The sequence below is a fragment of the Trichosurus vulpecula genome, chromosome 1 (assembly GCF_011100635.1).
Source record: "Trichosurus vulpecula isolate mTriVul1 chromosome 1, mTriVul1.pri, whole genome shotgun sequence".
Taxonomy (NCBI): domain Eukaryota; kingdom Metazoa; phylum Chordata; class Mammalia; order Diprotodontia; family Phalangeridae; genus Trichosurus; species Trichosurus vulpecula.
In genome coordinates, this window is record NC_050573.1 from 380,968,587 (window position 1) to 380,983,463 (window position 14,877).

The following is a 14,877-nucleotide window of genomic DNA, read 5'->3' on the forward strand; positions in this document are numbered from 1 at the left end:
ATATCTTAGTAAGGCTGTGCATCTCCACGTCTTATCCTTCTCTTAGTAAAAATATCTTTTCCTCTGGTTGAGGATTCATCTTTCCTTCTTCATTTTCACTTGACACTAAAGTCATGCTGTAGCCATAATGGCCTTTGTTTTCTTTGAATGACTCAGCTTACCTCATTGAGCCTCTGGACACTGTGGCTTGCTCTTCCGGGGCAGGACCAGACAACTTCCTGTGTGATGAGTCATGGGGCTGGCTGAGGGGAGGTGTTGACGGCTACGCTAGGGGGAGGGGCCAAGTCAAGAACCAATCGGCCCTGGTCGTTCAGGCGGTGCTTGATGATGTCAAAAACTCTATAAGAGGGGAGAGGACAGCTTGAAGATCTTCTTTTCCTTTTCCGGTTGGAGCCAGCGACAGTTACAGCGACAGTTACAGCTACAGTTGGAGCCAGAGGCAGTTACAGAGGCAGTTACGACAGTTACGTCAGTTACAGCCACAGCCACAGACACAGCTGAAGCAGGAGCTGCCAGTAGCAGAGCTGACCTACGGGAGAAAGCTGAACAAAGACTTCAGGCCAGTGGGTAATCTTATTACCATAGAGGGGGAAACATGATTTTGCTTTACGCAATCATGCTTCTCTGTAGCCTCCTGGTTACTCTTTCAAGGCGTACTTATTGGGCCTGGAAGCTTTTCATCAATATATCAAAATGGGGTTGCTGGTTCATGGGTTGGTTACTGTGGAGCCTAAATAAATGTTTTGATTCTTCTGCCTTCTACTTTGAGAGTTTCTTATATCCGGCGGTTCCGAACGTTTCAGACATGTTTATGATCCTCTTTGAGATTATAAACTCTGCCCTCCTAATACACATGCGTTTATAGATTTGTGAATGTGCTTGCCCGTCTCTAGGTCTGAACGCATCGCTCCATGTCTCTGCCATCTTGTATTTCCATGTCTGTGCCCTCCTCTGAAACTATGTGTCAGGGGATTTATTCTTGTAGTATTGTCAGTTAGTTGGCTAATGGACCAAGAGCTCACATTTAGGGTAAATAGTGTTTAAAGATGGCCTAAGAACTGTGTAATTCTTAGCACCTCTTGTCCCTTTTAAGAGATTAATGGCCATTTGAACTTTTCCCTTATTTTGAGGGTTGCCGTGACCAAAAGAAAAATCATCACTTAGTATCCAACCTACTGGTGCACAGTTTCTCCATCCTTACTTAGGTCAGGCCTTGGAAAGCGGCCTGAGTCCGCCCCTAAGGCTGTATTGAGAGTCTTTCCAGAATGGTAGAACCTCCAGAGCTTACAGTTAGCTCAACTAGCTTCCAAGAACCAAGGGTTACCTCCCTACCACAGTGAAATATTGGAGTAGGATTTCATGGAGTAGGACATCATCACCGTCATCTCTTTCTTTTTCAATGTGGTCCTGGGACAAGTCACTATGTTACTGTTATCTTTTATACTTAATGATCTAACACAGGAGTTCTTGAGTCCATAAACATTTTTAAAAACATATTTTGATAAGTGTATTTTCATTTTATGCATCTAAAAACATTATTCTGAGAAGGGGTCTACCCATGGGTTTCCTCAGACTGCCAGCGGGGTCCTCATACTTAAGTCAGTAAGGATTTATTAATCATATACTGTGAGGCAGGCACTGTGCTAAGTTCTGGGAATACTAGTACAAGCAGAAAGGACAATAGTCCCTGACCACAAAGACCTTAACATTCTAACGGGGGAAGACAACACGCAAAGGGATCCTAAAAGATGTGTGGAGAAGAAGGAGACGTATCTGGAGAGGGTCATTGTAGGGAAAGTCCAGAAGGTCAGGAGGGAGTTTGAAGAGGAATGAAGTTGTGGCTGGCCTGGGTGTTTTCTTTTAAATGATGGTTTTGAAGAGGCCACAGGCACAGAGAGTATTTCTAGTGTGAGAAATCTAGAAGTGGAGCAGACTTCCAGAGTGAAAAGACTTTTGTGATATTGCAGAGAAAGTCTAAAAAGTCAGGAGTGGGGAACCTGGGGCCTGGAAAAGAATTAAGACTTGGCTGATCTGAGCATTTTCCTTAAAATATAGGAGGAAACAGCCAGTTAGAGGAAGGGGCTACTGGAAGAATACTTCCAGTGTGAGAGATCTGGGGGCGGGGTGAACTTCCAGGGTAAGGAGGTTTCTCTGGCATTGTAGGGATTTTTTGTAAATACTTGAACAAAAGTATTCAATATGAGCTCTCTCTGGAAAAGTGCTACAAGAATTCTTGTTCTAACTCCAATAGGAGACGGAATGGTAAAAACATGTACCTTACCTTATTCTCACAGGACCTTGAACTCCTTTGCTGGATCTCTATATTTTGCAAGCCTTTGCATGTACCTTGAAATTATGCATATTTGATATAATGACATCTATTAAAACATTATTTTTAAGTTTTTATGGTTCAGTGTTATATCTGGGTAATTATATACAGTGGTTCAGCAACAGTGATCTGGTTTGGTTTTTTTTTTCAGTATAGTTTATGGGTTGAATTCTCTAGGATATTTGAGGGCTGTATGTGAGGCAATTAGGTGGCTCCGTGGATAGAGTGCTGGGCCTGGAGTCAGGAAGATCTGGGTTCAAATTTAGCCTCAGGTACTAACTAGCTGTGTGACCTTGGGCAAGTCACTTCACCTCTGTTTGTTTACCTTAATCCACTAGAGGAGGAAATGGCAAACCACTCCAGTATCATTGCCAAAAAAAAAGAAAAAAAAAAGAAAAAACTAACCCAAGAAACTACAGACAGTACAATCCACAGGGTCAGAAAGAGTCGGACAAAACTGAACTAAGAAACCACAATAGCATTGTAGAACGGGGATTTCTCAGTTGGTCCACAACAAATAGTGAGCTTCTTATGTATAATTCTAGTCACCAGATCATATCTTACTGGATGTTCCTCAAGTGCTAAATTTTTACAACTGGCAGTCATGTGTTGCATAGTTTGTAAAGTTTCCTTGAGTAATCTACGTTGACCACATAGTGTGTGCTTTTATTACTATCATTATTTAAGTTATTATTGGTCAGATTAGACAATGCCTGTGAGGTTGTTACACAAACACTAGTTATTACTGTGGTCATCTATCGATCATAATAATTCATAGTTTTACCCATAGGGATTTTGGTTTAGTACATGAGAGAGCTTCTTCCTTTCAGAATCACTGATGATGACTTCTTTTCCCCCCAATACAGGGTTATCATCCAATGCCCCACGAAGCAGAGATTGCACATACTAAGAAATTATTCCGACGGAGAAGAAACGACCGGAGGTAGGAAAGACTGAGTCTTTAGTTTTCTTTCTCCTTTGTCAACTTGCTTATTTCATTCTTCATCAGTTCATAAAAATCTTCCCTGGATTTTCCTCCCCATATATTTCTTACTTCTTTGTGCATCTATTTTCTGAGAGGTTTCTGAATATATCATTGACGTTTGGTATTCCTATGTATTGAATTTCCCCCAGGGGATAAGTTAAGAGACAGCTTACAATTTTACTATTACTAAAGGTTTTTCCTGAGGATCAAAGAGACTAACCTACCCATCCACTGCAAAGAAAGTGGTTTCTCAGGACTCCAGAAAATGGAGAGGTGCCTGGCTGTCTTTGATAGGAATGTCCTCAAGGTCAATGTGATTTCTGCCCAGTCTTCTCCCATAGTGACTTCACACTGTGCCTGGTCTTTTTTTTTTTTTTTTGGTCTACACCTGTACTTTCACTGGTATAGAATGAGAGAACTCTCCCTAGTACTGTAGACAGGCACCTTTTCTTCAGTATATTGTCCTGACAAGTTGTCTGGGGCAATTAAGGTATTAGTTTTCTTGCCCAGTGACACACAGTATATGTCGGAGGCAGGAGCCAGGCTTTCTAGACTCTGTCAGTTGTGACATACTGCCTCTAATGGGATCTCAGCATTCAATTCATAGGACCCTAAATACAAAATATTGGGTAGCTCCTTCTCTTAGGGCATGCTGAGGCTCTGTCTGTCCTCTCATACTAAAGGAACTGGCTAAGGCCGTTGTAAGAAGGTACATAATGGGAATTTATCTTAAGTCTGGAGAATTGGGACGTTAGAATACATGCAGAAACTAAGACAGTGCTGCTTTTAAAAAACCAGAATCACCACTTTCCACTTGAAAATCTGTTTTAAAAATGGAGGGGGGAGAGATGAGAGAAGTATGCCAAAAGAATTCTGAAACATTGGGTCATTGTGCTGCTGATTGTCCTGACCGTGTTGTGTACCTTCCTGATACTCTGAATCCTGATAGCAGCAAACTAGAGCCCTAGCTAGAGAGAAGAGAAAATGAAGGGTTGAAACAAATTGAAGAACTTCAGTGTGAGCCCATTTAGTTCTCTATATTAGTGTTGGAAAGGACCTTAGAGGTCATTTATCCAGGCCCTCTCATTTCGCAGAGGAGGAAGCAGGCTAGAGAGGACGGGACTTATCCAGGGTCACACGGAGTCAGTGGCAAAGGTGAGACAAAAATCTCCCCATTCACTCTTTAGTTTGTTGCTGCATATGAAGACATAAGACTGTAAGCTCTAGGACAGAGAGTTGCTCAGTTTCTCACTAGTCCTTTGCTGCTTTGGGTGGGGGCTAGTGTGAGCACTATAGATTCTGCATTTTCAGAATAAAATTGTGCCCTTATCCAGTAAAGCATCCTGAGTTCTCTGAGCCCAAGTAGTCATGGGTCATTAGGTGGCAACCAAGGGATAGCGACCCAGCTGCCTGATTGCACCACCCTGATTGCACAGAGGGAGGGCAGTACCAGTCTGGGGTCTAAAAAGCTATCACGATGTAGGAATTAATGGAAAAGAGTGTGACACACAGGACTCAATGTGGAGAAGTCATACCATTGCTACATTCTGCTTAGAGTCATCAATCAGTCAGTCCACAAGATTTTCTTAAGGGTCTACTATGTGCTAAGTCTTGTGATGGGTGCTGGAAATACAAACACAATGAATGAAACAGTCTCCAATCATTTGTAATGAATCATCCTAATACTAATTGGGAACTTTCATTTAATGGGAAAGACAACAAGAGCATAGATAACAGTGTAGAAAATAAATATAAAAAGAATAAATACAAATAAACACAAAGTAGTTCAGTCTAAGGTATGGGGGGTGGGGAGCCTTGGGGAATACTAACATGAGAAATCAAGAAAGGCTTCACGTACAAGGTGGCACTTGATGTATCTTGAAAGAAGAGAGGGATCCTCTGAGCCAGAGGTAAGGAGGGAGTGCATTCCAGGCATGGGGAGTAGCTGGTATAAAGGCACATAAATGGGAGATGGGGTGTCACGTTTGAGAACCAGACATGGTCATTTTGATTATATTGTAGAGTGCAAAAATCAGAGTAATGTAGAATGAGACAGAAAAGACAGTGTGGAAGCAGGTTGTGAATGAAGGGCTTTAAAAGCTAAGCAGAGTAGTTTATATTAGATTCCAGAGACAATAGGAAGCCATTTGCTTGGGGCAGTGGGAAGCCATCTGGGAGACTGTTGCAAGGGTAATAGAGGATGAGGGCCCAGACTAAGGTGGCAGCTGTGTTAATGTAAGGAAGTGGCCGAGTAAAGGGAGCAGTGGCAAAATTTGTCAAATGATTGGATATGAAGGGTAAGACGAGATTAAGGAGTCCAGAATAGCGCCTGGTAACCAACTTGAAATAAGGAAATTTGAAAGAAGGGTGGATTTGGAGAGAAAGACATTGAGTTCTGTTTTGGACATGTTGAACTGGAAATGACTCCAGGATATCCAGTTTGAAATGACCAAGAGGTGATGAAAGCCTGAAGCTTAGGGCTATATAGATCTAAGAGTCTTCAACATCGGGATGATCATCAAGCCCATAGAAACAAATGAGGTCGCTGAGAGAGTGTAGGGAAAGAAGAGGGGCCTTTGGACAAAACTTTGGGATACACCCCATAGTTAAGGGGTGTGATTTGAGCCATCAGATGCTGAGAAAGAGCAGCTAGGAAAGTAGGGGGGGAAACCCCAGGAGAGTAGTGTTGGAAAAGCCCAGAAAAGACTATCCAGGAGGAAGGAAATATTAGAAATGTTAATAGTGTCAACTAGGTTAAGAAAGATGAGGACCAGAAAAAAGACGACGAGATTTAGCAAGTAGAAGATTATTGATAACTTTGGAAAGAGCAGTTTCACTCCAGTAATGAGGTCAGAAGCTAGACTGCAGAGTGTTGAGGAGTGAGTGGCATGTGATATGTAGAGGACAGCTACAGCTTTTTCTTAAGAATTTGGCTGAGATAATGACAAGAGACGTAAGACAATAACTTGAGCAGATGGCAGGTCTAGTAAATATTTTTTAAGGATGGGGGAGACTTTGGCATGTTTGAAGGCAGTGGGAAAGGAACCAGTAAATATGAGGAGAAGTTGAAGATTAGCAAGACAGAGGAAATGACTGAAATTGCAATCAGCCGAAGAAGGGAAGGAATGCAATCAAGGGCACATGTGAGGAATTGGCCTTGACAAGAAGAGGGGTCGCTTCTGAGACTGGAGAAAAGAAGCAGAGTGTAGGGGATGATGTCGAAGAGTTTTTAGATAAGGGGAATGAGAGAAGAGGTTACATGGACTCAGTTTTCTCAGTGAAGCAAGAGACAAGGCTCTCAGCTAAGAGGGGAGAGGAAAATGGTGAGAGGCTTGAGTAGAGAAAAGGAGGTTTGGAAAAGCTTTTGTGAGGAGTACAATAAGGAATTAATTACGGAAGAATGAAAGAATCACCTTGCTCCAGTGAGGGCCCATTTGAAGCTGAGTAACGTGAATGTATAGTGTTGGTCAGTACAATTGTGTGACTTTTTCCAGTTCTATTCAAAGTGTTCTGAATGTGTCTGGTCACTTCACTGTGTAAAGAATGTAGTGATGTAAAAACAAAAAAAAATCAATACAGTTTTATTTAAAAACAAAAACCAGATTCAATCCAAAGCCACTGAACCATATTTTAACACCCAAAGAATCTCCCAAGATTCCCTCTGAGCCTAATAACATTTGAAGAGTTACTCTAAAATGTTAAGTAATCAATTTGTTGCCCTCCTTGCTTTTGGAGAGACTGTGATTATGGCCCAGATAACTTCCCAGTTCCTCATATTTGACTTTAGAATGCTGTTATGTCTTTTAACCTAGCATATTTGCCTTCCAAGTTATTAGTGACTTAGGCTAACATGCAGATTAGTTTAGTATCCCTTGGTACACAGCAGCTGGCTGCAGGGGGAGGTCACCCAGAAGCGAGGGGCAGCCAGCCTCAGCGAAGTGATGAGCCGATGAAAACCTACAGAGGAATTCAGTTCCACCTAGGGATAAGTACAAGTGACTGCTTTTACATGGGGAGACTTCCCTGCTCTATAGTATATAAGGTCTGGAAAAGCCCTCCAGGAGTCCCTGCTGTCACTCTGGGGATGCCCTTCAGGAGGATACGGCCACTCTGCCTTCACACAGAGGATTTGGAATTAGAAGCTTGTTGAAGATTCACAGACCTCATTTCCTAAGGCCTAGGATTTTGTGATTCCTAATGGCTTAGAGTAGAGCTTTTTGAACTGTATTCCAGAACTCCAGGGCCTTGGGAACTTGCTGGGGATCTGTGAGATATTTCCTAGTGTAAGGTTTTTTTGTTGTGGTGGTTTTTTTTATAATTTTTTATAATTCTAAATTTACATGATGATATTATTTCTGAATCCAGTTCCTTTATCTTCTTTGATCTCCTGAGTCATGTTCTGTTCACCCTGTAGCCATGCATTTGTTCTCAATTACAGTCAAGTACTGGCCAGAAAGCAAATAGTACCGCTTTGTTATAATGGGAAGCTAGGTGGCACAGTGGAAGCCTGGAGTTGGGAAGACTCATCTTGCTGAGTTCAAATCTAGTTTCAGACACTTACTAACTGTGTGACCCTGGGCAGGTCTCATTTGCCTCTGTTTCCTCATCTGTAAAATGAGCTGGAGAAGGAAATGGCAAATTATTCCAGGATCTTTGCTAAGAAAACCCCAAGTGGAGTCACAAAGAGTAGGACACGACTGAAAAATGATACATTTATATATATATATATATATATATATATATATATATATATATATATATATATATACACACACACACACACACACACACACACATAAAAACACACACACATATATACACACATGCAACACACATATGCATATATATACACTTATAGTACATTTGTGTGTGAGAGTGTGTTAAGAGAAAGGGAGACAGAAAGAAAGAGAAAAAGTTTCTGCGGCTTCATAAAATTTGACCCTGGACTGTCACCCAGAGTCACTGGCAGGGAGCCCATGAATTCTTCTCCCTCAGTGACTCTGACAGAATGGAGCAGATAATGAAATAAATTGCTCTAGCTAGATGCCCAGAGATCTGAGGATGATAGCAAATGTAGGTCATCCCCCTAGGCAGGAGCCGCAGCTGATGCCAAGCTCTGTGAGTGATGCTGCTGCCGGCTACAAGGGACAGCCTCTCCTCATAGACAGTGGTCACCCCTGTACACCGAGGCTGATCTCTTTAGGTGGTGTCATCTCCTGTAGGTCAGTCAACAAATGTTTAGTGAGCTGTTACTATGTGAAAGTCACTACGGTAGGCACTGCGGGGGATACAGATGTACCTGGGACGTGGACCCTGCCCCTGAAGAGCATGTAATCTTGTTAAGACCAAGCCCACAAATAAACAAAGCAACTTGAAGCTATTTGTGTGCCAAGTGAGGGGTACCAGCCAGGCTGCTCCTAAGGGTGCACAAGGGTTTCAAGCCATCCTATGGAATATAAAACCTGGGATAAGCCAGACATGGTTTTTATCCTCTTCCAGTCTTTTCAATATCATTATAAGGTTGATATCAGGATAAAGTGTGCATCTAGGGCTTCCAAAGAGGCAGTCCCACCACTTGTCCATCCTGAGGATAGGAATTCTGAGCAAGTTTCTCACAGCACTTTGTACCTCTCCCATGTGCCCATCACATTTTATTTTGTTTCAAAGCATTTGCAAATGTGTCTTATCTCTCCTATTCTGTTGTAGGTCCTTAAGGGCCAGGAAGATATCTTGAAATATTCAAAAGTTTACAAGGCACTATCTTCCAAACAGAGCTGTGAACCAGATAGGGCATAAATTATTTTATCCATTTGATACATGGGAAAACTGAGGTTCAAAGAGGGTAAATGTTTTTTTACCTTCTCTATACCAGCAAGCATAGCTGAAATTTGGACCCATGTCTTCTCAGTCTAAGGCCAGTGCTCTTACAACACCATGCTACCTTTTGTACCCTCTGGTCTTTTTTTAGCACCAGGTGAGAGAATTCAATGGCTGCCTCCCTGAGTCAGTACCAGAAACATGGAGCCTTGGCAATTGTTCATTTACATTACCCTAGGGGATGCTCAGAGTAGGCAGTGAAAGGTATAGGAGTTAGAGGAAGGGGATATCTGTGTGTCGATATGTGCTGAGAATGGAAGTAAGGGGGGATGGTCAGGTAAATCTTCTTTGGAAACAAAAGAGCATCCTTGCCCACATCCAGACACCTGTACCCATATTCAGGCCAGTCCAAGAGAGATGCCTCTACAGATGATAAGTAGCTTTCATGGAGACTCAGAGACCAGTGAATTAAAGAGACATTGCCCAGAACACAGCAACTGTTAAGGCCAAAGAAAAGAGCCCGTGGAAATTGGACCAAAATCCCAGGATCTGGTAGCAGAAGGAAAATAATTCTGACTTTGAAATATCTACAGTGAGGCTGAATTCTTGAACCCCCTTTGCCTTGTAAGGACCCAGAAAAACAGAGGTCTGTATGTATTTGATGCAGCAAGGGCTCCTCTTAGTATTATTTTCATAGGATGGTCAGAAAGGCTATCTGTAAGGAAGGAGCTAGGAGGCAGTATGGTATACAGTAGGAGCATTGACTTTGGAATCAGAAGGCCTGGGTTCAAATCTACTTTGCATTGCTTACTACCTGTATAACCTTACTCTGAGCCTCAATTTCTTTCAACACAAAGGGGCTGGATCCCAGAGGCCTCCCACTTTAGACCTATAGTCCTTTGAATTTGCCATAGTGGACATGCTTAACTTTTTTCTTTTAGACCGTTCAATCCCAACTTCCATCAGGAGCTGGTAAATTTTCTGTATGTGGAGAAGCATGGCAGACTAGGAGCCAGGAGCTCTGGCCAAGGTTCTCCTCTTCCACTGATTTGGTGTGGGACCTTGGAGAGTTCACTTAATTAGTTTATGTCTCAATTTTCCCATCTGTAAAATGGCAATAATATTTATCTTGTCTATACTTTGGTGTTATCATGAGAATTAAGTAATGCGATGTATGAGAAAGTACATTGAAAATCACAAGCTACCAAAAGGAAAAGTAGTATTATTTATGCTAAAGTGGCTCCAACTAGCCATGACCATAAGCAGATTACTTTCCACATCTGAGTCTCAGTTTCCTTGTCTGTAAAATTAGGGGGCTCGCTTGGATTAGATGTAAAGCCTCTTCCAACTCTGATATTCTGTGACTGCTGGTATCTAGCCCATTGTTAGAAGCCATTACATGTATTCTCCTGTTTTATAATCGGAAAAACTAATGGCTGTGCACTAGGTCTTCTGGATCAAAAGGGATTTCTTAAAACACCTGCCATACATTGTGCTTGACTCTGTGGGTAATATCAGGGATGTATATACCAGTCCCTGTCCTCAAGAAGCTTATAGTCTAGGTGGGTAAGTCAGACACAAAAAATGAGAAAACAATATGAGACAGCATATAGTAAATTATAAGCTGATATAGTATCAACAGGGCAGCTAGATTGCACAGTGGGTAGAGTGTCAGTTCTGGAGTCAGGAAGACTCATCTTCTTGAATTCAAATCTGGCCTCAGATACGTAGTAGGCTCTGTGACCCTGGGTAAGTCACTTAACCCTGTTTGCCTCAGTTTCCTCATCTGTAAAAATGAACTGTAGAAGGAAATGGCAAACCACTCCAGTGTCTCTGCCAAGAAAACCCAAAATGGGGTCATGAAGAATTGGAGACACTGAACCACAACAACAACAGAGGGTGAGAGCTGCATATTATTAAGACATAGGCTTATACAGCAAATGAGATGAATAAGAAATAATCCACTGGTTTCTAATTACTTAGTCTCTTGACTATTAGACTGATTCATTGGACTGTTTCAAATCTCAACAGAGTCTGTAAGCCCCAAAGAGTTCTTCCTCTTGATATTTTAGAGTCTAATGGAGGCATTAGCTGCCCATCACACTAATGCATGTGTGTGTGTGTTTTCACAAGAGAAGGGGATATCCATTCTCCAAATTAATTTGTTTCATTAAGTCAGGTCTCAGAACATTTATTTTGTGTGGAAAGCAGATTGTAGAGAAAAAAATCCCATAGCTAGTAACATTTAAAGCCTCAGATGGCACAACAGTGTAAAATGAGGCAGGGAACTTCGCCATTTCGAGTTTACCACTGATACCATGCCAGGGAGAATGCTTGGTTTCTAAAAGCATGGGCAAGTTTGTCCAGAGACAGCTTTCTCCTCACTTTTTGCCCTTCCATTGTGCCTTTTGGAGCCCAGCTCTATTGTCAACAAACTGACCTTAATACCTCTGTCATACCTTAGAAATTACTTCGGGTACATTTTTTTCCTAGGTACATAGGTGGCCCAGTGGATTGCCTTGGACTTGGGGGTCAGGAAGACCTAAAGTTCTGATCCTAACACAAATACTTATTAGCTATATGACCTCTCAGCTTCAGTTTCTTCATCTATAAAAGGGGGATAATGATAGCATCTACCTCAGGGTTTTCATAAGGATCAAATGAATATTTCTTGTCTGTGGCCCGACATTATGCCTCACTGTGGTTTGTGCCATCTAGAGTCATCAATCCAGCCTTCTACCCAAGTGTAAGAACTTTTAGTTGTGCATAGTATCCCTGAAAGGGTGTCATCCAGCCTCTTCAGAATACTTCCAGGGTCAGAAAGGAGAGCACACTACTTTTCAAGACATCTTAGTACATTTTTTGGACTACTGGAATTGTTAAAAAGCTCTTCTACATATCGAGTCTTGAAGCTGCTTCCTAGTAACTCATAGCCACTGAAGACTTGGTTTCCTATCATCTGGAGCTATGATGAATAAATCCAATCCTTCTTCTGGATGACATGCCTTCAGATATTTGAGTTTCATTGAGCCTTCTCTTTTCCAGCTTTACCATTGCGTTTAAGTTCTTTCAGTAGTTAGTTTATATGGATTCAAGGTGCTTCAATCACTTGTTGTCTTCTAGACATATACTCCCTTTTGTCAATGATCCTCTTAAAATGTAGTCTGGCTACTCCATCATACAATGGAATCGTTACCTCCTTTTACTGGACGTTATATTTCTGTTTGTGCAACCTAAAGTTGCATTAATTTTTGCTAGGGGAGCAACCACCTCCTACTATTGGCTGAATATTGATTCAACTAAAAGCTCTAAGTACTTTTCACATGTAATCAAACAAAAATTAAACCCAATATCATATTTTCCTAGGCATAATTCTTATTGTTTGGGTTTTTTTAACCTACGTGCAGTATTTTACATTCCCTGCTATTAAATTTCATCTTATTTTTGGCTCTTCATCTTTAAAAAAAAGATTATTAATGCTTTGTGCTCCCATTATCTTTTAAGTTTTTGATTCTGCTATTCCATGTATTAGATATCCCTCTCGTCTTTATATTAGCCCCAAATTTGATAAGTATGCAAAGATGAGACCATTCTAGTTTGACACTCATCTATTAATATTCTTTGAGTATGGTTGTTCAAACGAGGACAAGTCCTCCTAACTGCATTGCCATCCAGTGCATATTTCTCCACATTCTCCAAAGATATGAGAAGCTTTGTCAAAGGTCTTGCCTGAAATCCAGGTACAGGTTGTCTGTAGCAAGGAAACCTATCCAAAAAATGAAATGACATTAAATTTGGCATGTTTTTCTTAGTGAATCCATGCTGGTTCCTAGTAATCACTACTTCCTTTTCTGAATGATCATAAACCATCTGTTTTAGAATCCTTTCCAGAATTTGCTGGACATAGGTGTTAGGTTCATAATTCTTCATCTTTAAAATATCCTTTTTCCTCTTTATTTAAGAATTGGAACATATGGCCATCTTTAGCCTTTCAACACCTATCTACAAGTCCTCAAGGATTGTTGACATCAGTCAGTGATCATATCTTCAAGTTCTTTCTCTTCTCTGGTATATAATTTATTTTGTTCTGGAGCAGTTAGGCTCCTGCCCACCTGTCTTGGATTCCACTTCCCTCTTAACTATATTTGTTCTGCTTTTTCAATTTAGAGGTCTTTTTACTTAGAATCATAGGTTCTTGGAATTGGAAAGGACCTCAGAAATCGTCTAGTTCAACCCGTACAAGAACAGAAATTCCTCTCAGCCACGTCCCTGACGACAGAACACACAGTCTCTGCTTAAAGACTTCCAGTGATGGGCTGGGGTCTCACTCACTACCTACCTAAACAATCCATTTGACTTTTGGATAGCATTAATTGTTAGGAAAAATTTAGTTTCAAGGAGCTAAACTCTACCCTTCTCTAACTTCTGCCCTCAAGGGCCAAGCAAAACAAATCTAATTCCTCTTCCAAGTAATGACATCCAGTAGAGAAGATGGAAGCTAAATAGAAGTTGTATAGATGCCCAGATATACATTCAGTCAATAAGCATTGAGTTTCTGCTGAGTGTCTGGCCCTATGCCAGGTGATGTCAAGGCAGAAAGATAAAGAAATGACATGATGCCTGCCTACAGAGTTTTGAGTCTAGATAGAATAAGAAGATTAATTGGAGTGAGATAATTAGAAAATGATGCAATGGTGTATAAACAAATGTTCAATGTGTTTTATGGATACATACACAAACACACCCAGACCCGCACATACAGACCTATTTATTTCGATTATTCAGTTGTGGGGGAATTTCCTTTTAATATATAAACTGGACTGTATAACCTCTGTGGTACCTTAAAACTGAAATGCTGTGATTCTGTAATTTGACAATTCAGGAAAGCACCTACTCTTTATAGAGTATTGGCTTAGATGCTGGAAGAAGGAGAAATCTTCCATAAAAGACAGTCCCAGCCATCATTAAGCTCATAGCTAAGTATGAGGCTACAAAATATAATCAGATGACCATAAATCAACACAAAACATGATAGGTGGGGCAGCTAGGTGGTGCAGTGAGTAGAGCACCAGCCCTGGAGTCAGGAGGACCCGAGTTCAAATCCGGCCTCACACTTGACACACTTACTAGCTGTGTGACCTTGGGCAAGTCACTTAACCTCAATTGCCCTGCCTTTCCTCTTCCAAAAAAAAAATACACGATAGGTGCCCAAGAATGGTACAGAGTACTATGTTACATGTGCCCAGAAAAAGCCAATGACTGGATATAGAAGTGTGTGGAGATTTTTAGGACAATCTTTCTGGAGGAGGTGGTATGTGAATTGGACTTTAAAATATAGGTAGAAATTCAGCAGTGTGAAAAGTGAAGGTATTTGAGGGAGTTCTTGGTATGGGGAACAGTGAGCAAAAGCTCATAGAGGAGGGAAGGTATAAGCTCTATATACAGAAGATGATGGTGAGTCGTTCAGTTTAGTGAAGAGAGGAATATTTTAAGTGAGGCTGGAGAAAGCAGGATTACACCAAATTGGCTCACGTCATGTGTCATGTATCATGACATCATGGATTTCGATTAGTGCATTCTACCACTTCAGCATATGGCCTGTGTCTTACACATAATAGGTGCCTTATAATATTTGTTCATTGCTTGACCAACAAAGGATGTAGCTCAATCAACCTATTCTCTCTGTCTGTCTCTGTGTGTATCTTTCTGTGTCTGTCTTTATCTGTCTCTTTCTCACTTTGATGAT

The 14,877-nt window shown here is 41.2% G+C and overlaps 1 protein-coding gene across 5 annotated transcripts in view; it reads left to right on the plus strand.

Annotated features, from left to right (window-relative positions):
* Positions 1-14,877, plus strand: part of CTIF (cap binding complex dependent translation initiation factor) — a 495,423-nt gene that overhangs the window by 259,103 nt on the left and 221,443 nt on the right. For all 5 annotated transcript variants that reach the window (XM_036756570.1, XM_036756603.1, XM_036756578.1 and 2 more), the window contains one exon: positions 3,196-3,272. In XM_036756570.1, coding sequence (XP_036612465.1) covers positions 3,196-3,272 — 77 coding nt within the window. The remainder of the gene's footprint in view (positions 1-3,195; positions 3,273-14,877) is intronic.